This window comes from Zootoca vivipara, chromosome 1, assembly GCF_965207765.1.
Source record: "Zootoca vivipara chromosome 1, rZooViv2.hap1.1, whole genome shotgun sequence".
Lineage (NCBI taxonomy): Eukaryota > Metazoa > Chordata > Lepidosauria > Squamata > Lacertidae > Zootoca > Zootoca vivipara.
This window is the reverse complement of record NC_142582.1, coordinates 28537337-28560127: the sequence shown is the minus strand read 5'-3', so window position 1 is coordinate 28560127 and position 22791 is coordinate 28537337. Positions and strand designations below refer to the sequence as shown.

General features: G+C 40.1%; 1 protein-coding gene across 3 annotated transcripts in view; it reads left to right on the top strand.

Annotated features, from left to right (window-relative positions):
* The window catches only part of PSMD14 (proteasome 26S subunit, non-ATPase 14), a 58713-nt gene that overhangs the window by 21675 nt on the left and 14247 nt on the right, over window positions 1-22791 (top strand). For all 3 annotated transcript variants that reach the window (XM_035132478.3, XM_088676803.1, XM_035132487.3), the window contains 4 exons: window positions 933-1004; window positions 1595-1714; window positions 5239-5309; window positions 6209-6359. In XM_035132478.3, coding sequence (XP_034988369.1) covers window positions 933-1004; window positions 1595-1714; window positions 5239-5309; window positions 6209-6359 — 414 coding nt within the window. The remainder of the gene's footprint in view (window positions 1-932; window positions 1005-1594; window positions 1715-5238; window positions 5310-6208; window positions 6360-22791) is intronic.

Here is a 22791-nt window from a genome sequence, read left to right as displayed (position 1 = left end):
ATTTATATTCACACCACTGTAAGAAACATGCAGTTAATTGGTGAATTGGAGATATATATCTATATTTCTGAGGAGACTTCCTGCAAGATTTAATTCACTAATAGAACTTCATTGGAGTCCAAGCCTGTATCATTGATAAGATTTTCACTAAGCACAGTATTTTTAATTTTTAAAATACTGAGTAGATAGATGATCAAAGAAACACAATTCCCTTCCCTTAGACTAAATCACTAGTTTATATAGGGAAGTGCTCTTTATCAACTTTGGCCAGGATCCAGAGATGTGTGTGTGTGTGCGTGCACATGCTAATCCAATAAGAATACTTAGCATTTGTATGATGCTTTAAAGCAGCCTTCAACCTTGGGTCCCCAAATGTTTTTGGACTGCAACTCCCATCTAAGATTGTCTAAGGCTGTCTTGGGGAGGTTGTACTCCCAACAGCATATGGGAACCAAAGGTTGAAGAAGGCTGCTTTAAAGTGTTGAGAGCATTTCACAATATTGTGCTGTATTCCATTCAACAACCCCGTAAGATTGGTCAGTTTTATCCTCATAGCTCAGGTGCTGGGCTGAGACCAAGAGAGTGGCATGCCAGGGGCTACACACTGGCAAGGTGGGATGTATAGACTTCTGATTCATAGCTCAATGTATTAACAACAAAGGAGGGCGGTTTGTTAGGTTTTCTTCCTCCAGCTTGTAGCCCTTGGTCCTTCAGGTGCTTCCCCTGCTATTCAGCTGAATCTTTTAGGGAGACCAGTTGGAGACTGATGGGCAGAAGAGGGAGATGGAAGATTCTACAGAATGGGGCTCTTGCCTTGTACGTCAAATGCTGTAAAATTGATAGGACAGAATGTGTACATCTGTTGCCTTTCTAGAATAAAACCTTTTATACATGAATCTGAAGGCATGGTGATGTGTTTCTTCTTTGCCTAGGGGCCTCCTACTGATGCTCCTGCAGTTGACACTGCTGAACAGGTTTACATCTCTTCCCTTGCGCTTTTGAAGGTAAGTATTTGTGTTTTGTTGGATGATATTTCACAAAGCCCTGCATATATCTGTCTCCACTATGAACAAGTAAGACACTTCTGTAATCCTTGAATGTCAACAATATAATGATGATGGTGATGTTTTCTATTCTTGTGCAACATTTATTTATTTATTTTTATTATTCATTCAATTTATATCCTGACTGCCATTCATCTGAACATCACAGCATAAGTTGTTGTAATGTTACCATTTTTAAACATTTTCATACCTTGGCTTCTCAAATCCAAACAAGGTGTCTTACTGTCCCATTGTCTTTTGAATTCAAACTATTGAATTTCTGTCTGTTATTGTGGCATGTGCCCTTGGGGAAGGGAGTGGTTTGCATAGCATGGAGAAGTTTCAGCTGTTTCAAGGAAATGAGACCTTATAAGTAAATAAAGCCAATTATAGTACTAAAGGGGTGAATATGAATATGTAATAACTTCATACCTTTGGCGTTACATAGATATTTCAAGTGTGTTTTATTAACCAACAAAGCAGGGGCTGGGGAATAAGAGTCAAATGTATCCCTTGAATAGTCTTTCAGTAGAATTTGATCTTCTTTCCAGATGTTGAAGCATGGTCGAGCTGGTGTTCCCATGGAAGTTATGGGGCTGATGCTTGGAGAATTTGTTGATGACTATACTGTCAGAGTGATTGATGTGTTTGCTATGCCACAGTCGGGAACGGTAAGTGCTCTTCAGTGAATGAATGTGTTATGTCCAGTTGTACCCCAAGATCCTTTCCTTCCCTACATGTGTGACGGTTGTGAAAAGAATACTGATGGCTGTAGTAGTGTGTCTATCCGGGCTGCAAGAAATATAGTGGTCTGTTAGGACTGGACAATGTCAGTTATTAGCTTTATATACCCGGGTTCCTCAGTGGTGTATTGCTCACAGTTTCATAGCTAGAACTGTTCAATTGCAGAAAGTATCAAGCTTTATTGTTTACAGCACAGAAAATGGGATTTAAAATATATTGTGCTTTATCCATAATAATACTTCTGAACCTATTTATAGATTCCTTTTGAGTGTGGCTCAGTTTATGTTTCAGAAATTTCTGTTACATTTAGGGGTTGCTCTGTAACTTGGTACTAATGGAACTTGAGTCTGTAGCTCATAGTTGTTCGAAGGCACAGACTACTGTGTGCTGGTTTACAAGTTACAAGGATGTGCACCCAAATTCTATGGGATGCTGCTCCCATCTTACCTGTATATATGTATTGTGAATTTATAAGCTGCCCTTGAGCATTAAGGTTTCCAGGATTTTAAAGAAATAATAATAAAATATATAAACTTGGAGATAGTAGAATCACAAAAGCAGCAGGCAAAAGCCAAACGAGAAACCACATAAGAAGAGGCATCAAAATAAAATCATGTCAATATTTTTAAATTCCTGGATTTTTTTAAAAAAGATTTTGACACTGAAATAACATCACCATTCATGTCTGGTGAGCTTCTCTGGGAAGATCATCCCAAACATGAGTCACCATAATTTCTCCAGTTCATTTTTATGGGGTCACAGCTCAGATGGGGGCCTCTCGTGATAACTGCAAGGTTCAGGAAGGTTCATGTGGTAGAAGATGACCAGATTCGTAGCCATTTAGGGCTTTATAGGTTATGAATTGTGTCCGGAAACAGTGTGGCTGTTTTTAAGTGCTGCTGACATGCTTCCTAAAAACAGCCCTAATTGGTAACCTAGTTGATGTGTTTTGTACTAAAAGATGTTTCTGATAAGTCTTCAAAGGCAGTACATTGCACTAGTAGAATGTTAGCAAGGCATGGATAACTGTGGCTAAACAATCTGTTCAGGATTGCATCTTCTGCCACCAGCATCTCCAGTGCCTCACCTGTATCCAGTGAAAAGGAGAAATAGAGCTGGGTGGCAGATGTTCAGAAGTACAAGGGATCCCACTGAGCAGTAGTCTCCCATCCAAGGAATTGTCCATCCAGGGAGGAGTGGAACTGCTGAAGTACACTGCTCCAGTTCCCAAATCACTGAGCATATCCACAGTAGTGCAATTCCATGGTTGATGTTACTGAAAGCTGCTACTGTTGAGATGGCCAAGTAACCAAGGCAGTTTCTGTGCTGTCATGGATCTGGATAATTTTCACCCAAGAGTCACTGAAGTTCTACAAGAAGCACCCATTCAAACACTTTACCCAGGAATTGGATATTGGTGAACAGCCACTAGTTATGGTTCTTGGTATCTAAGGATGTTTTCTGTTGTGGCTGCCTCTCAAGTATCTCCTTCAAGGTGGCCAGGACTGCTTCTTCTTGCAAAGAAGTATGATTATGAGAGAGCATAATTGAGCAACCAGCTGGTCAACCACACACCCCACCAAACAACTTGTTGTGGCCCAAAGGTGTAACCAACTAAAACTTGTCCTACAGAATCAGTGGAACAATTTGTATACCTCTGTTGTTGAAGTGGATGTGAGCAGCTATGTCCTCTTAAGTGCTTCTCTAATAAGTCACAATAGGCTACTGAGGGTCCCCTCACATTGCCCTTATTTCACAAATCATTTGGGGAAAGTTCCATTGAATGAAACTGCAAGATGGTGGAGAATCAGTGTTGGAAGGGACCCCAAGGGTCATCTGGCCAACCCCCTGCAGTGCAGGAATCTCCTTGCCCAATGGACCCGGACCCACAACCCTGAAATTGAGAGTCTCCTGCTCTACCAACTGAGCTATTTTTTCCTACTGACTGATTGAGGATGTTTTGTCACCAGCAGTAAATCTAAAACCAAGCAGCAGACATGAATACTCAGGAGGACAAAGAAAATGAGTATTGACTTCTGAATATTGACAGTGGGCTTGCCCAGAAGCCTTTTGTAAACAGAAACTACAATATGAACACTAAGAGGTGTACAAATTGTTCTTGGGTTTTATAAAAATATGCAAATAGTTAGCATGTTACACATTTGAACAACTAAATCATCACATATTAAAATTAGGTTTGCTGGGAAGTATAGAGTGGCTGAAGAGGCGAAAAGTTATATAAAGGAGAGAAATGATTGTATGTTAAATAGTTATTATATATTTCAGACTCTAGGAGATTCTCAATTATTTTATGTTTGTGTCTAAAAAATGGGACTGGAATAGTATATGCATAAGTGAACCAGAATGAAGAATGGAGGAATGAATTAGAGAGTGCCACATTAGTTATAAACAGAAACGTAGAGGGGGGGGGAAGGAGGAAGTCAACAGAGTAAATGAATTACAGGGGAGCATTATTTGGTTAAGGGGTATTATATATGAGAATATGTTTCCCCAAATGTGATTAAGTTTTGATGTATTTTATCTTTCTTTTCTTTTTAAGTGTTTAGTTGTTTTTTATTTGTATTTTTCTTTTTCTTTTTTTTCTTGTTTCTTTTCTATGTAATTGTTAGAAAATCAATAAAAAAATAAAAAAATAAGGTTTGCTAGCAAGTATGAAGAATTGATACTTTTGAAGAAGAATTGAAGAAGAATTGATGCTTTTGAATTATGGTGCTGGAGGAGACTCTTGAGAGTCCCATGGACTGCTAGAAGATCAAACCTATCCATTCTTAAGGAAATCAGCCCTGAGTGCTCCCTGGAAGGACAGATCGTGAAGCTGAGGCTCCAATACTTTGGCCACCTCATGAGAAGAGAAGAATCCTTGGAAAAGACCCTGATGTTGGGAAAGATTGAGGGCACTAGGAGAAGGGGACGACAGAGGACAAGATGGTTGGACAGTGTTCTCGAAGCTACGAACATGAGTTTGACCAAACTACGGGAGGCAGTGGAAGACAGGAGTGCCTGGCGTGCTCTGGTCCATGGGGTCACGAAGAGTCGGACACGACTAAACGACTAAACAACAACAACAACAACATGATGCAGAAGCTACAGTGTGTTCATTTTGGATATGGGAGGACTAAAAGTTTAATTTCTGTCCGTATATGAAGTTCACTGGGTGGCCTTGTACAAATTGTTCATAGCCTTCATTCAGTTCACAGGGATGTTGTGAGGTTGCTATTGCTCTGAGCTCCTAGAGGAGAAGGATTAGATACAATATGTCCTATAAAATGCTTAGAATTCTTAAAAGGTGACTTCTAAAAAACCATGTGACCTTTATATACAGGAGCAGATTGTTACTATCATGAACCATTTTATGTGTGCAAGAAAAGTCTTTTCATAAATATCTGTAAACTAGATCATTTTTATGCTGTTAATCTGTCTCCAAATCCAGGGGGTCAGCGTAGAGGCGGTTGATCCTGTGTTTCAAGCCAAAATGTTGGATATGCTAAAGCAGACTGGAAGGTAAATAATTTCTCAATTGGTTTTTAAAAAAGGAATAAATCATGCAAGTCCTAGTTTCCTCTTGACTCATTCTGCAGCAGAAGCAATTGGTTTAGTCTTGTACAACTAACATCACATGTTACAAAAGCCTAATCATGGGCTTGCTATCTTGTGAGTATACACACAGTAAGATTGCATCCTACTCTGCTTTTGGTTGGAACTATTGCATACATTGAATTAATATTCAGCTGACAGCTTCCACTTGTACAAAATAGACTGTTACCACCCCAACTCTGATTTTTCAGCTATGGTGGTCTGTACACCACAGTAAAGGTTACCTGAGAAAAAGGCATCCAAATATTTAAACAAATTTTGTTACTTCACTTGGGGTCTCTCAACAGTTGTCATCTGCTTGCTCAAATTCTTATACTGCAGCAGAAACTTCAAAATTACTGTTAACAAAAGATTCAACAGCTGAGCAGAATAGTGCAAATTGCTTTTTGACTGAGTTCCTAGTTCTACTGCTGGTTTAATTGATATTTAATCTTTTCCCACCGCTTTTTCCTGTCGTCCATGTCTGAAATGGACATTCTGCTGTGAAAAGCCAACTTTTGGTGGCAGTGAGTTTGCAAAGGTATTTGCTGAAGTGCTGAAAGGGTAAAAACTGTATTGGGAGATGTGGTAGGAGGGTGAAAAAGTGAGTGCCTGGTGCTACCAAGGCTAATATACAATCCCTTAATTGATTGCACTCCTTTGTCACATGTTAATGTTTTCACCACAATCTAGTGAGCAGCGATTTAAATGTTTCTCACGGTGCCTTTTCACATCTCAGGGTTTCATTTCCTACTGAAAACATCCATATTTCATTGCAGCTTTTCATATTTTGTGATGGTAATCTTCAAATGCCTTCTTTGTTACAGACCTGAAATGGTTGTTGGCTGGTATCACAGTCACCCTGGCTTTGGCTGCTGGTTGTCTGGTGTAGATATCAACACTCAGCAGAGTTTTGAAGCCCTGTCCGAAAGAGCTGTAGCTGTAGTGGTGGATCCCATTCAAAGCGTGAAAGGAAAGGTATGTATTCGTTTCTGTTGCATACAGAAGTATGTATGTGGCAGTGTTAATAATATCTCATTAATGAGAATCCAGAATGCCTCTATGGGATTTTTAACTTAAAAATCCCATAGAGGCATTCTGGATTCTCATTAATGAGATATTATTAACATTGTCACATCCATACTTCTGTAGATGGAAATAGCTCAACTTGGTCCTGTAACTGCTGTCTCTTTTTTTGCTTTCCCTCTTTGCTCTTGAAGAGCCCTCTGTGCTTACTTGCGTCATTTATGAATCGCTTCCCATAAAAGATTTGACAATACAGACATACATAAATACAATTTCAGTCCAACAGATGAAGAAACTGGGATAAATAATATCCACTTGAACGCATTTTGGAATGGAAGTTTTCAGAAGGGGTGGTAGAGACAATGTGTTTCTGATATGTAAGGAGAGGGCATTCTGAAGGGTAGGTACCATCACACTGAATTGTCCAATTCCTACATTGTGCAAAGCGGACCTTCTGATAAGATGGCATCTGCAGGAGGCCTTTTCCTGCAGAGAACGGTGATCAGTTGGGTATATAAGGGGTGAGGCAATCTTCTAGGTATCCTATCTTGTGCTGAATAAGGCTTTCAGCACCAGCACCAGTACCAGCACCTTGAAACTCTCCCAGTAGCTAATTGACAGCCAGTGCAAGCTTTTTAGGAGCTGCGTAACATGATGTCAGATTCTGAACCCAGTGAGCAGTTGAGTTGCTGCATTTTGTTTATAGGTAACATCTCTTTTTTAAAAACAACAACAACATCCTAAGGCTATAATCTTAAATTAGAAATTTATATGAAATATATGAAATGAAATTAAAAAGCGAGTCCCATTGAAACAGCACAGTTTTTCAGAGTAAATGTGTTTAGAGTCAGATTAGGAGCTTGCCTGTGATGTAAGCATTTGCGATCTGCAATTTTAGTAGGGGCTTTATTTTAGGGTTTTTCTTGTAACAATTGCTTACATACATTTGTAAGCAGCCTTGCTCTTTTAAATTGAGGCAGAGCTTAATTTTTTAAAAGAAATAAATGAGTTCAAAGCCTGGCAACATAAATAATCTGCCCTATTAGATTGAGCTGGATTCGATCTTTCATGGATAGAAATAACACTCTTGCTTTATAGAGCAGGAACACAACACTTTGTGTGTCCAAATGTTTCGGAATAAAAACTTTCCCCAAAGACTTTGCAGCCATTCACGTTTTAGGGTAAGTTTGCAGATGAATGATTATGTGAAATCATTATGAAAAGAGATTAACTTGCAAAGCATATTGGGTTATAGTTTGTCCTTTGTTGAAATCTCTTTTGTTCTTGTTTGGTTCTTTCTTTTTTTTATTTCTTTCTAGCCCCATATGCCATTTTCCTATTTCCTGCCTCATGACAGCAGGGAGCAGCTCTATTATCACCTTCACAGAGCTGTCTGCAAATGTGAGAGGCAATTCGATTTTGCTCAGCCACAGGGAGAGTGGATTAGAAAAACTTCAGAACATACAGAAATTGGCTAGTTGGTTACTGCTTTAAAATACTGCTGAGGTGTTTTGTTTGAGCATGCTTTTCTATTGTATTGCAGAATAGTCATTAAATTAATAGTATGTATGGCATTTATACAGTTTTATAAATATTTTAAGTATTTAAGTCTTGTGTTAATGGTTTTGGGATAGTAATGCAGGTGAGCAGCTAATATTGCTGCTGTAGTTATGATGAGATGTCAACTTGCATGCGTATTATAACAACATATAATTGTTGTTTGTTGTTAACTTTCATTTTTAAAAGCCAAGAATGTTAGTGCAAGTGTGTTGATTTAACAAAACAAAAAGGAATTAAAAAAAATAAGATTCAAGCAAGTATCTGAAGTGCAGGATATTATTCAGGCATATCTAGAGCTGAAGTACTTTCAGAGATTCTGAGAAGGAGCACTTTGTGCATTGTTTTTGGTGCTAGTCTCCAGTTTGCCTTCAAGATCTCTCATTTGATACAAAGTATTGTACCATTGTTTTTGTATTGTTTCAGAATATAGCTTCTGCTATTATTTGAGCCCATTTAGTATCACTTTGTGTAGTAAACAATAACATGTATAAAGAGTTACTTAGCCTGGTTCACCACATGTTTAATTGGCAACTTTGGAATGAATAGAAGAGGAAGTGTTGTTGTTGTTGTTGTTGTTGTTTAGTCGTTTAGTCGTGTCCGACTCTTCGTGACCCCATGGACCATAGCACGCCAGGCACTCCTGTCTTGCACTGCCTCCCGCAGTTTGGTCAAACTCATGTTCGTAGCTTCGAGAACACTGCAACCATCTCGTCCTCTGTTGTCCCCTTCTCCTAGTGCCCTCAATCTTTCCCAACATCAGGGTCTTTTCCAAGGATTCTTCTCTTCTCATGAGGTGGCCAAAGTATTGGAGCCTCAGCTTCACGATCTGTCCTTCCAGGGAGCATTCAGGGCTGATTTCCTTAAGAATGGATAGGTTTGAGGAAGTAGAGTTTCTTAATTCTAATAAATACCTATGTAGCCCTTGGACATGATAGGTCTTAATGAGACTTTCCACTTCTGAAGCTTTCCTGGCTGCTGCTAGGCATTATGAAGCCTCTAAACTGTATCCACAGCCATTTCCTTTCTTCCGCTAAACATTTCACTTGTTTCTCATCCTGCATTTGTTGAGGGATGCGATTGAGATGTAGGGGCCTGCAATGAATCAAGCACAGAGCATGATGTTGGAATAAGCTCTTGTACTCCTCCATACATCACTTACTGGAAATTTTGGGATGGTAGAGTGGTGTTGCTTGAGAGGGCTTCCTCAACCTTTCAAGAGGCTTGGGTTCTTTGGAAGATGAAGGAATTGATTCACAGATACTCTTGCTGCCAAATCTCATAGGGAATTGCCTTAATATATTTAAGTGATTAGGAGAGAGGACTATCTTAAGTCTTCCTAGTTGCTAAGGCATGCATGAAAAAGAAAGAAAGTGAGATTAGTGCTCTACTTTTTCCACACTCTGCTCCCCTTATTTTGTTGAGCTAAACTTGTAACTGATCAAACATGTGTCCAGATAAATGACCATTTAAAAATAGGTAGAACCAGATCTGGCCATGAATTGAGTCTTGTTAAAAACTCCAGCATAACAGGCCAAAATCAATTAGGGAAGATTAACTTGAGTTGATTTCACCACATAAAATGGTTATCTGAAGTGGACTTAATATCTATACCTTCTCAGGGTTTTGTTTTTTATTGTTTGTGAAAGGGCCATGGCTCGTTTGTAGAGCATCTGCTTTGCATGCAGAAGGTGCCAGATTCAATCCCTGGCATCTCCAGGTGGGGCTGGGAAAGATTCTATCTGAAACCTTGGAGAGCCACTGCTGGTCAAGGTAGTGCTGAGTGCTGAGAGACCTGGACCCGTGGCCTGACTCTGTTTAAGGCAGCTACATATGTCCTTATTATCTGCTTATCCACTCTGATGTAAGGAAGAGATTGATGGAGATGAAGCTTCATTTTATCTCTCAGTAGAAACTACTGTATTTATCCCAGGCCATAGCGAATCCACCTCCTAAGCAGTAGCTAATAGATGTAATTTGTTGGAAGCAAGCAATCTGCCAAAGAATAACTGCACCTACCTATGATGTAACATGGTGACAAAATGACACAATGAGTGTAAAACCCCATACGGGGGTGCTTGCCACAAGTTCAGGTGCCCCATTAACCTCAGTCTGCCATATCATTTTCTGTATGTTCTGTTTTCCACCCCAGCAGCTACTCTCACTTTAGAATCTGTAGTTCCTTTGTTCTTGGTTTGTTGTGAATTATTATAAAGAGAGAAAATGGGATACATTCGAAAGTGCTTGTGAATGGCGAGGTATAGTAAGTAAAATTACAACATTCCTTTTGCAAATGGATGGTGGCTCCCCTCCCCTTGTGTTTTGCAGGGTACTTTGGAGCAGCGAGCACCATGAGACCAGTCCCGTCCCCCCCAAGAGCATCTTATTTGCTTAAACCTCATATAATTTTCCCCACACAATATGAGGCATCACATCTTTACTGTTCCTTTATTTTATTGTTGGCTTCTTCCTGCAGTTTTTATCTTCAGCTTGCTCGTTTGTGAGACATTTTTTTTAAAATACTGTATTAAGTGTCCTTTTTGCTCAAAGAACCCAAAGGGATCAAATTTTAAATCATTTTTTTTCATGTGCACATTAAAATAACAAAAATTGAAACCCTAATGAAATGTTGAGATTCAACATCCCCACTCTTTCTTTCCATTTCCAAATGCACACTAGTAGCAAAAACCCCAGCTTGAGCATGTTAGCTCACTGACAGAAAGTGCAGTTCTTTCATTCAAGACCAGTGGCACATGGTCTCATCAGGTTGCCCCACCTACCTAACCTAGCAGGTGCATTCTGCACTAGCTGCTGTCTCCAGACGATCCACAAGTGCATTACAATAGTACAAGCAGAAGGTCACCAGAACGTGGACAGTTGAGGCCAGGCTATTCTACTCCAGGAACTGCTGTAGCTGGCAAACCAGCCTAAGCTGGAATTAAGCACTCCCAGCCCCGGAAACCACTTGAGATTCAGGTGATAGGTTAGAATCTAGGAGTACTCCTAGGCTTTGGATTTGTTTTTTTCAGGGGGAGTGAAACCCCACCCCTAGAAGACGTCATCCACCTAATTCCCAGGCACAGGAACCTCCCACCCACACTGCCTCTGTCTTACCAGGATTTAGGTTTACTCACCCCCATCCAGCTTTCAGACACCAGTCCAACACTTGCATAGTCATTCCTGGTTCGGATGATGCCATCATCATTACTGAATAGCATAAGAGAAAGAATAGACCCTTGCAAGAGACCACAGGTCAAAAGTCACAGAGCCCAAGCAACAGTCCAATAGTATTACTAATATTACTTTCTAGTAAGGGCCCTACAGATAGGAGCAGAACCATCCTAATACAGCATCTCCAGTACCCACCCCCAAGTAATACCAGAAGGTCAGTGGTGTCAAAAGCTGTTGAGAGGTCAAGGAGAATTAACAGTCGCCGTGCCCTGCCTCTCTATTGAGATCAGTCAGTTCAACCTAGGCTGTTTTGGTTATAAAACCTGGCCTGAAACCTGCAGTGGCTTCGTGACCACCTTCTTGATCACCTGGATGGTAGATTTCTGACTCACACAGGGACTTGTAACTGCCCACTTCATCCTCAGAAAACCAAGGAGCATTCCAGGTTCCCTTGGCCAGAGAGTGTGCTTACGAGTGACCATGTAAATAGCGGTTATCTGCTGTGCTCAGAATGCAACTACCTGTATGCAAAGGGGTTGGATCACTTGTAGACAGCTAATAATAATAATAATAATAATAATAATAATAATAATAATAATAATAATAATACCCCACCCATCTGGCTGGGTTTTCCCAGCCACTCTGGACAGCTCCCAACAGAATATTAAACAGAATAAAACATCAAACATTAAAAACTTCCCTAAACAGGGCTGCCTTCAGATATCTTCTAAAAGTCAGATAGTTGTTTATTTACTTGACATCTGATGGGAGGGCGTTCCATAGGGCAGGCACCTCCACCAAGAAGGCCCTCTGCCTGGTTCCTTGTAACTTTGCTTCTCGCAGTGAGGGAACCACCAGAAGGCCTTCGGAGCTGGACCTCCTCAGTGTCCAGGCAGAACGATGGGGCTGGAGATGCTCCTTTAGGTATACTGGGCCGATGCCATTTAGGGCTTTAAGGGTCAGCACCAACACTTTGAAATGTGCTCAGAAACGTACTGGGAGCCAATGTAGGTATTTCAGGACGGGTGTTATGTGGTCTCGGCGGCCGCTCCCAGACACCAGTCTGGCTGCCACATTCTCCCATGTAACCCCCCCCCCGTGCCTCCCCTTCAGAATTAACCCACTAGACTGGCCCACTCCTTTTTTTTATCTGTCCCAACCCAGATAACAGTTACTGGGAACTAAGACCAGGTGATCCCGCCCCCAAGACAGCCTTTTTTCTTTATTTCAAGCAGACCAGACAGCAATGTCTGCTTTTGGGGAGCAGAGATGGTGGGTGTTGCTTGCAGTTGCCTCTCATTTGCTCCCCACATGCTCCCTGCTGTCCCCTCCTCCTGCAGCTTCAGAATGTTGGCCCCATATACATGGTGCAGATACTGCGCTTTGGGCCTTGATCCTTGATGTCCACTTAGCTATAGAGGTAACTGTACAAGACACAGAGAGGGGGGAGGGAAAGACTAATGAGATGGCAACATACAGAGAAACATTATTCTTGTGCTGTCGTAGAAAATGACACCTCCTTTTTTTTCATCGAAGTGCCGACTCATGGGCGAACCATGATTGAAAGCTGAATATGGGTGAGCCCTCCAAAGCAAAATCCTGAGCTGAAGAACTAACAATGGCTGGCAAATCTTGTACTCTGTGGGAGGTTTGGACTCCCACCATAAATAGTTTGTTCCTCCGGTTGGTTGTCATGGAGTGATTTTGGTTCTGCATCTACTGCTAGTGCTGGCCAGGTATTCTTACAATGAGTTCCATCTGTTGAAAGGGCTGTGTCCTTGTGAGCTAGATAGGACCCGGCCACTGCAATCCATTCTGCCTTCAGTTTGTACAGATGGGGCAGCCCACCTCTTGGTTGGCAAGGCTACTAGGTGCACTTTATGTCACCGCTACAAAATTTGCATTGGTTCCCTAAATGTTGCCATAGCAAAAGTCAAAGGGCAGATTCTAGTTTCAGAAATCCATGAGCACGTGGGCCCAGTGTGCTGTAGAAGCAAGAGCCCTTCCCCACAATTCCCACCCCCTTCTGGTACTCCTCCCTGGCATCAGCCTAGAGTGCCTTCAAAACACAGCCATCTTTGTGCCAAGTTCTGGTTGCAAAGGGTGTGCAGGTAAGTGATCTTGTTTGCTGTTCCCTGGTTATGGCACTGACTGTCCCCTTGGAGACTTCCTGTAATCCAGTGCCTGAGGATCTTCCAGAAGTAGCTGAGGTTCTCTTTTGACAGCCTACAGTTCAGTCAGAGAGGTAAGCATCATCAGCTTCACTGTTATTTCTTGTACCGTAGCAGAACATAATTTATAGCAGTGTTTGCCACAGTGCAGTAAGTTGTTCCTGTGGGGGCAGGCAGGGAAGAAGCAATAGTGGGTTTAGGAAAGTAGCCTTTCCAGGGGGCCTGCGCCAAGGCTTGAAGCATAGAGCTATGGTGCTGCAGACAGTTTTGCCTGAAAGCAGCGATTGTGGGTCACCACTGTGCATTCTGAACCGTTCAACTAGTGCTGCCCCCTCTTTTATTTTTGCTTTTTGTGCTCTCCCCCCCCCCCCCGCTTCCTCTTTCCCACTGTTCCCTGTTAGTGGTTTCTGATCTTTTCAGTGCACTGTACCCGACCCTATAGTTGTTCCCTTTTGCTCTCAAATGCCGCAGCTCTATCTTTCCCCTATCTCTCAGTACTTTTGCTAATACCTCTAATTCCTGCTTTCCTGTCACATTTTGTGCTTTTTCAGGTTCCAGTTTTTAAAAGAGTTTAGAAACACTTTGTTTGTTTGTTTGTTTGTTTGAAATTGTGTCTGCTACATTGTGGCCTGCAATAAGTTTCTCCATGATGTAATTTGTTTTGGTGAGATTGTTGTAGATTCATCCACAGTGCTTTCCTGTATGTAAATTGCTTCACAGCTTAGGAGTGTTTACATGCAGAGTGTTAATCTATACACTGAATAGTGCCCTTTCTTAAGCATTTTATTCTTACCTGTCTTCTGTCTAACTGGCTTATTTGGACAAATATGGAGAGCTTAGTGAATTGGTTGAGAGAAATGCCAACGAAATCAAGAAAACTTAATGTTGATTTCTCTGGCCTCTCTGCATTACTGTGGGCTGTGTGACTGACACATTCAGATCTTCTGTAATGCAAGAAGATGACTTTGGCACAGATCTTTGGCTGCTTCTAAATGCAACTTCAGTTCTGTCAAGTTGACAACTTGGATCTGAAGCCTAACTCATAAGCTCTCTTTTCAGTCATATCACAAATCCTCAACTCTAGTACTGACTCCAGTGTCTCGCTTTTCCCCACCTTCCTTTATATTTTGGAGTGTTTGTAAGGGAGGAGTTAGAAAGCTTGCCAAAGACATTAGTCTTTGTAATATCGGCATGCTAGACTACCATCTTTGAGCAGTTCTATAGATTGTATGCTTAAGGCACATTTTTGACATACATTAAAGCTAATTTCAGTAATACAGCAACTTATGTCTGAACATTTTTTTCCCTCTTAACCTCACAAATCTTAAACACATGAGTAGGTAAAGGTAAAATTAGTCCTTGGAAGCACTTCCAGAAATGAGCAGTTGCTCTCACCAGATTGAGGGAGGTTTTAATGCCACTCTATTCTGCCATGGTCAGACCACACTTGGAGAACTGTGTCCAGTTTTGGGTGCTAGAGTTTAAGAAGGATATTGACAAACTGGGACATGTGCAGAGGAGGGCAGCAAAGATGATCAAGGGACAGGAAGCAAAGCCTTATGAGGAATGGTTGAAGGATCTGAGTATGTTGAGCCTGGAAGATAAGAAACTGAGAGGAGATATGATAGCCATCTTCAAATATCTTAAGCGCTGCCACATGGAAGATGGAGCAAGCTTATTTTCTCATGCTTAAGAGAGTGGGACCCAAACCAATGGATTCTGACTAAACATCAGGAAGAACCTTCTGACAGTAAGAACTATTTGACAGTAGATCAGACTCACTCGAAAAACTGGAGGCTCTCCTTCCTTGGAGATTTTTAAGCAGAGGTTGGATGCCCATCTGTCATGGATGCTTGAATTGAGATTCCTGCATTGCAGGGATTTGGACCAGATGACCCTCTAGGTCCCTTTCAGCTCTACAATTCTATGATTCTGTGGCATAGAAGCTGATACAGGTTGTGATGCTAGTTCACCTTGCACATGAAACAATGTGTGTGTGTTTTGTGCGCGCACACACACACACACACACACACACATATATATATATAGTATTGTGAAATACACATGCACAAGTGACATAGCCTAAATCAGGCATCCCCAAACTGCGGCCCTCCAGATGTTTTGGCCTATAACTCCCAAGATCCCTAGCTAACAGGACCAGTGGTCAGGGATGACGGGAATTGTAGTCCAAAACATCTGGAGGGCCAAAGTTTGGGGATGCCTGGCCTAAATGTTAGCTTTGGCAAGATATTCTCAACTAGTTTACTGTTTGTCCCAGAACTGTAGATTACTGTTTGTCCCAGAACTCCATTAAGGTGATCCATGGAAAGGTTTTGGAACTGTCAAGAATTTGTCTCCGGCTCTGCACTTGATTGATTCTCTGCCCTGCCCCTCAGATGATGGATAATCAAGACTGTTTGATTAGGGCTGGATTATCGAACAGGCTAACAAGGTCCTAGTGTGGACCTATGATTTTCATAATATGGTGTTGGTGCAGCCTATTAATTTTTCCCTTTGAAAAATCAGTTAAAGTGGCCTTTCTCAGCATCCTGGCTTAGGGCCTGTGGTTTTCATAATATGGCATTGGTTTTGATACTGATACTGACACTGAAGAGATAAGCTCATTTTATTAAGTGATCAGCAGAGACCCTAGCAATTTTAAAGTCGTCCATAGAGGGGGGGAATTAGAACTGCTGGCTTACACCTTGTTAGAATGTGCCAACTTCACATACCTTGTTTATGATAATAAACCTCAGACATGTACCAAGGGCGTTTGCACAATTTACAGAATTACATCTAACAAGTGGCTTAATTCAAGTGATCAAACCATAGTTTGGAAGATCGTGAATAAGCCATAGATTCACACATAGGCTCGTCACCCCCTCCCATATGACTTGTGGCTTTCTTTTTTTCTGGTTAGTACAGTCCATATTTCTCCACCGTCTGAATATGCAAAGTTTGGGACATCAGTTTCTGAAATCTGTTGGTGTGTTTCTGATTCTACTTTTGGAAGGCAAGCACTTAACAGTTAGCTAATTCAGACTTCGTGACAAACTATGGTTAGTGCTAAGTAGGTAACGGGGAAAACCATGCATGAGTAGAAGGGGAAATGGGGAAGGAAAGTCTTGTGTGATTAGGAGAGGAATGAGGAATTGCATGCAACTGGGGCTCATTTATGTTCCACCTAACAGTGGTTCCATGGTTTGGTAGATCTTAGTAGACTCAATGTGGGTTTCCTAATCTGACCATTAGTAGCAAATTGTATTCCAGTACCAATTTTCTCTTCTGTCCTGTTAACTTTAATGTATGTATAATGCACATCTAAGAATTTGTAAAGTTTTTTATTTCATCTTTTGCTATGTGAAGATGAGATGTGTGTTTGTCTTCTAGGAGCTGAAAATGAAATATCTTCCTTAACAAATGCAATTTTTGTATGCTGAATAGTTTTCTTTAATGCAGTGGCACTCATTTAGTGCTATGCTTTAGATAAGCCAGTAGTGCTTGCTTGCTTAAATTCGAAGGGTTATTTCAGTTTATTTCCCTCCCCTAAACTAAAAAGTTCCAAGTAGACTTTTTGTTTAAAAGTATTAATTTTTAAATGCCTTTTACCATGGTGGATGTAGAATAATCCATCTATCTTCATTAAGGCATATAGCCTTGAAACTTGCGGTTTTTCTGCTTGTGGCTTAGAGATGCATGCCTTTGCTTGTCAAGATAAATGTATTATTCTGTAGCTGTCTCCCCTCCCAGTATGGGTATTCAGGTTGCATAGTAGACCTGACCCAAAGCAAACAAATTCTCCAAGGATAAAGAAATAAAATGTGCATACTCCTAGGAATCTCTTTTCCAGAGCTAAAATTGACATTTTTATAAATAATTTCCATGTAGCAGACCTCAAACTCACAATCAAAGCAATTCAGTGATATGCATTTGGCATGAGTCAGTTTCTGTTCTTAGTGCTTTTCATTGGAAATGGCATAAAAAGTAAGATTTCTCTGAATTTTTTATGCTGTGGGCTTACAGGAGACCAAAGATGTTCTTCAGTTGTGGTTGTCTGAGTGTGCATGGCAGCATAAATAACGAAGTGGTCATAAACCTCAGCTGTGCTTCAAGGGTCATGTGTTCCATTTAATTTTTAAAGAATTTAGAAACCAACTAAGCAGTTGATAACAGGTCAGTTGCAGGTGATAAAAGAGATTTTAGATGGGACATTACTTCTTCTGCACCTAGCATAGCTACATTATATCCTTTGCACAGAATTTCTTATGCATTATTATGTTTCTTCATAAAACTATGGCATGAACAATAGCTGCATGACTGAATTGCAACACAATACATTTTTGAAAGAGCTTCTGTATGTCATAGGGTTTAGTGGGGGGGGGGAGGTTTGCTGGAAATATATGCCAGAAATAGCTTCTTTTCTGAGTAACTGAACTGAATTAACTGATTGCAGTTAATCACCTTAGATGTTACACCTGTATTAGTAGCATGCCCCCAAAAAATGTTTTTTTACCTCTGATTGTGTATAGATATTTTAAAGGTTTTTTTAATTTATTTTTTTAAAATACCTTCCAAGTATATAGACACCTGTAAAGGCTATAATTCCACTGGAAGGTCTCGGATTTTTAAAAACGCAACAATACATTAGAAAATAGTTTTTTTAAAAAAAAGTAGTAAAAATATTCTCTTTACTGGTCTATAATTGGTTAATCATATTGAAAGAACTGATTAGGATGATAGCTTGTTAAATGGATTATTTCATGGTTTGGATAAAATGTATATAGATGACTACTTGGAAATTCAGTTGAATGCTAGCTTTTGACAAAACAAGCAATATCATGGACCTTTGATCAGAAGACAGCTGTTGATACAAATATGGAATGTAGCTGTTTTTCATACAGTTTTAAAACCAACACAGATGTATACATAGGTGCAGTTTTTAATTTGTATTGGCAGCTTCCAAATATTTAGTATCTATTTCTAAACATTGCAATTACTAAACATGGTACTGAATTCCATGCATCCCACAAACTAATTATATTTGCAAGGTCAGAATGAATACACATATTCAGAAAAAATATAAGGTTATATAAATGTGTCTTCTACTTGGCTGTTATATCACAGTTTGTTGATCTGGAGTATAATGTGTACAATTCACAAATTTGTCTGATAACAGAAAGTGGTGTGTGATTGTGTTTATTTTACTAACCAGTATATTCACAGCAATCACTTCCAAATATCTCTCCAGTAAAGATGTGTTAATTACAAAACAGACAAGGTCTTCTATTATATTAAAGCTACTAACAAGAAGACAGCAGGAATCACACATGTAAATAGCATCATCAACCCCTATTTTAGTCCTCTGTTTTGATCTGTGAGTTGCGCATAGACCAAAGGTGCTATTAAAGACTCACTGTATGAAATAGGCAGCATTATATGAACAAAATTTATTCAACAAGAAAACAGACCTTTAACATGAATTTAACAAGCCTGAGAAATTATAAACTATCATATGCTGCAGATTCATGCAGTGATAATAAACAAAAAAAAGGAAAGGAAGAGGTTTCCTTAAGCTAGCCAAACCGCTAATGGTTTTGTTATAAGCTGTCTACTGTTGAAGTGACCTCTGCAAAGTCTCAAGGCACTTGCACTAGGCAGGATTAAATCGTCCAGTTGGTGAAAAGAATTGCTGTATAGGACAACATGTGATAACAAAAAGCCACCTTGATCTGTATACTTTTTCTCACTTTGCTGTTCCACAGAGCTCTTTATTCCCCCTTCTTAGGGAGAGGTAATTGTCATGTAAGCCTTTAGGCTGCATTTTAATGCAATTATGCATTGTCATGGTCACAAGAAATTTAGAGGTCTAAAGAACTCTCTCAAGTGGTTGCAAAAGCGGAAGCGATATCAATTTATTTCCTCTTGAATTGACCCTTGTGAGATCGGCGTTCCAACTACTGTGTCCACAAAGTTTCTGCTGCTAAATATAAGGTGACTGCACTGCTGTCACCGCATCACAATGAAATTCAAAGTACACAAACCTAAAGAAGGCTTGAGCTACTGCATATATCGCAAGTGCTCACCAGGGCTTTATCCCTGAATCTTACTGTAGCATAATTAACACCTCCTTCATCCATTGCTCATTAGTGCACTGGACATTAATGAGCCTATTTATTTTGATACGATTATCTAAAGAAGGGACTCGTTTGTTCTTGCTGTGCAAAAAAAGCAATTATAAGATTGCATAGAAATCAAAATGCAGGGTGTGTTGCTGCATTTATGCTTTTTTATTGCATCCCAGATCTAATTTTAGGTTGCAGGTTGTTGAGCATGTTAGTTTTCCTTAAGACAGTTGCTATAGTGATCACAGTGAATTCCTTTAATCTTGGTGTAGTTAAAATATTCTTTTTCTCATTGGTTGTAATGATGCTGTTAAGTAGAAGCAAAATGTCGCTCAAGTCATATTTTTGTCCAGTAGTTTATTAGAAATGAGTCTTTCTTAATTCCAAATCAGATGCCCTTATGCATTTGCTGTCCCTAGGCATAAAGGCCAGTATAATTTTCTCCAGGGACATATATCTGAGCACTGATCAACAGCACAGTCAAATAGGCAGACCACTGGTGATTATCAGAGACATGGAATTGCCTCTGTTCGAGGAGCAGCATGGAAATTGATTTGAAACAAAGCTATTGGATGAATGTTCAGGGTTCCCAAAGCGTTTGTGCTTGTATAGTTCCACCGCAAACCACTAGATGGCTAAAGGCATTTCCATAAACGTTGCCCAAATATGACCTTGTAAAACTGGGCTGCTGTAATCATAACAAGAGTTGTAAAACCTGATGTTTGGCCATTGATTTAGCATCATTTGCAGCAGGCGATCTTGAAAAGTGCATATGGAGCTCAAATACAAGTAGAAGCAATTTTGTTAGAAAACGCCATTGCAGTCTTGGATGGCTTCCATGTTTTCTAGTGGAGCAGTCAGAATCCATTCTAGGAGTGTATGTGTTAGTACTCTAAAATATGAAGCACCTTTTGAATCTGATACACTGCCAAGTAATTGTATCTTTCTCCTCAGTGTAAATTCTTTATTTGTGTTGTTTCCTATCAAGTAAGCCTCTAGAGGACTGCAGTGTAGAATATTTAGTTATGTTTTTACTTACTTTTTATTTGTACTCCCCTTTTTGCTGTGGTTGGGCATTTGCAGGTGTTCACAAATTAAAACATCTGGTTCAAATGCTGCTTCAAGAGTTTGGGAAACTGCTAAGAAACCAACGTTACATAAAAAAAATACTAGATTTATAACTGAAATTTAAAAGCTGGCGACGATCTCTAAAATACTATGCTTTTGTAGTTGCTGTAATGGTGTCAAGACAGTTCCCCCAATCTAGGAAGGGAAATCTATACATGGAAATGACTTTCCACAGGGAAATCATCTTTCCAGGTTTCTCCTGCATGCATAACAGGGACAGGGGTACTAACAACTACTTTAACACTCTCTCTCTCTCTCTCTCTCTCTCTCTCTCTCTCTATCTATCAGAGGGGTACATGGCTAATATCTCCGCAGTGTCAGCTGTGACTTTATTTCCTTCCTTGTTGGTTGATCAGCCCTGATAGTACAGGAGATAAGAGGTGGAAAAGGAATAGTGTCTGAGAAGCAACAGCCACAAGGCCAACCTTTCCCTAATGTTACTGTTGTGGTGGTGGTTTGTTTATAACCCATCCTTCACCATAGAGTGGGTTACAACCATTTAAAATACAGTGTTAAAAACAGTTTAAAACCATTAGTGACAAGGATAGAGTGGGTCCTTTCTTATCTATCTATCTATCTATCTATCTTGGGTGTCAAAGGCCATACATTCTGTCAAAGCATACATTGGAAACTCTATAGTGAAATTGCCAGATGTACCTCTGGGAGGGGAGGGAATTCCACAACTGAAAATAATACCGAAAATGCCCCCTCCTGGGCTGTTAAGCACCCCACTCCACTCTTGGTACATATGCGTTTGGGGTTTTCTTATCAGGATTATACATAGCATCAAGCCACCTCTTACATACTCTCATTTCTTTCTTCTCTTTTTGGTTGCTTCTGCTAGGAAGCCCACAGTATATGCATATATTTGGATCTCACTGTCTGGGAATCTAAATTAACTTTTTAAACGGGGGGAAACCCATCAAGTGAATGACAATGTTAGTTTAAAATTATTTACAGGTAGGTAGCCGTGTTGGTCTGACGTAGTCGAAACAAACAAACAAAAATTCCTTCCAGTAGCACCTTAGAGACCAACTAAGTTTGTCATAGGTATGAGCTTTCGTGTGCATCTGAAGAAGTGTGCGTGGCGTGCACACGAAAGCTCATACCCATGATAAACTTAGTTGGTCTCTAAGGTGCTACTGGAAGGATTTTTTTTAGTTTAAAATTATGTATTTAATTAGGCCAGATAATCATAAGGATAGAAGGAATATGCAGGTGTTACACACACACACACACACACACACACACACACACACACACACACACACACCAAAAAAAGAACCCCCACCAAATATTTTTGCATTCAGTTACCTCTTACATTGAACAACTTCAGTTACTCTGTGGTACTAATGTGCAAATAATAGGTGTTTTTTTGTAGACTACCCAAAAGAAATGGCGTAGTGCTAACCTATTGGGCTTGGTGTGTAGGGGCTGAGCATGGTGTAAATCCACCTACTAACTCCTGAGTTTTCATTCATTTAATGCAAGTTCTAAAAAAAGTAAGACACCTTTTGTCCCATACTGTTTGAGGACTTTTTCTTATAGAACTAATTCCCCAAACTTCATACTTTTGATGGTTTGCTGTTGGTATAAGGACACAGGTGGTTTCCTGAGTCACATCAATGATTCATCTAATTTAGTATTGTCTACACAGACCTGCAGTGGCCCAGGGTTTCAGGCAGTTTTTTCTAGTCTTACCTAGAGATGCCAAGGATTGAATCTGGGACCCTTTGCCTACAAACTGGGGTTCTGCCAGTGAGCTACAGATGTCCCCTTTTGAGTTAATATCAGCCAACAGGGTTGCCGCCGTTTGTAATTAAGCTATGAAGGTTGTGAGCTGAAATGTAGGAGAAGGTTCTTCAGCGTCTCTTTTTCCTCTAACTTCATGATGAGAGCTTTGTTAATTAGACAGGACTTAAACATTTGGTGTGCCATTCATTAGCAAGTGCTTAAAAAAAACTTTGGTTCAGGAGTACAATTTATGCTTTTAATTTTCTGAACAATAGAATCTATAGTTGATGCTTACAGTGCTGTAGGAAAATTCCTATTTGTAGCTGTGTTTGTTACTCATTGGCCTTATGGCAGTGCTTACAATGAAGAATGACTTGCATCACATATTATTCCAACCATACACTCTTGCATTTGTTATTTCTCTCTTCTGCCATGTAGGCATAAAGGATATGTAATCGCCCAAAAGTTGTTTGTTCCACCCTCTGATCCAAACAGTTTAAA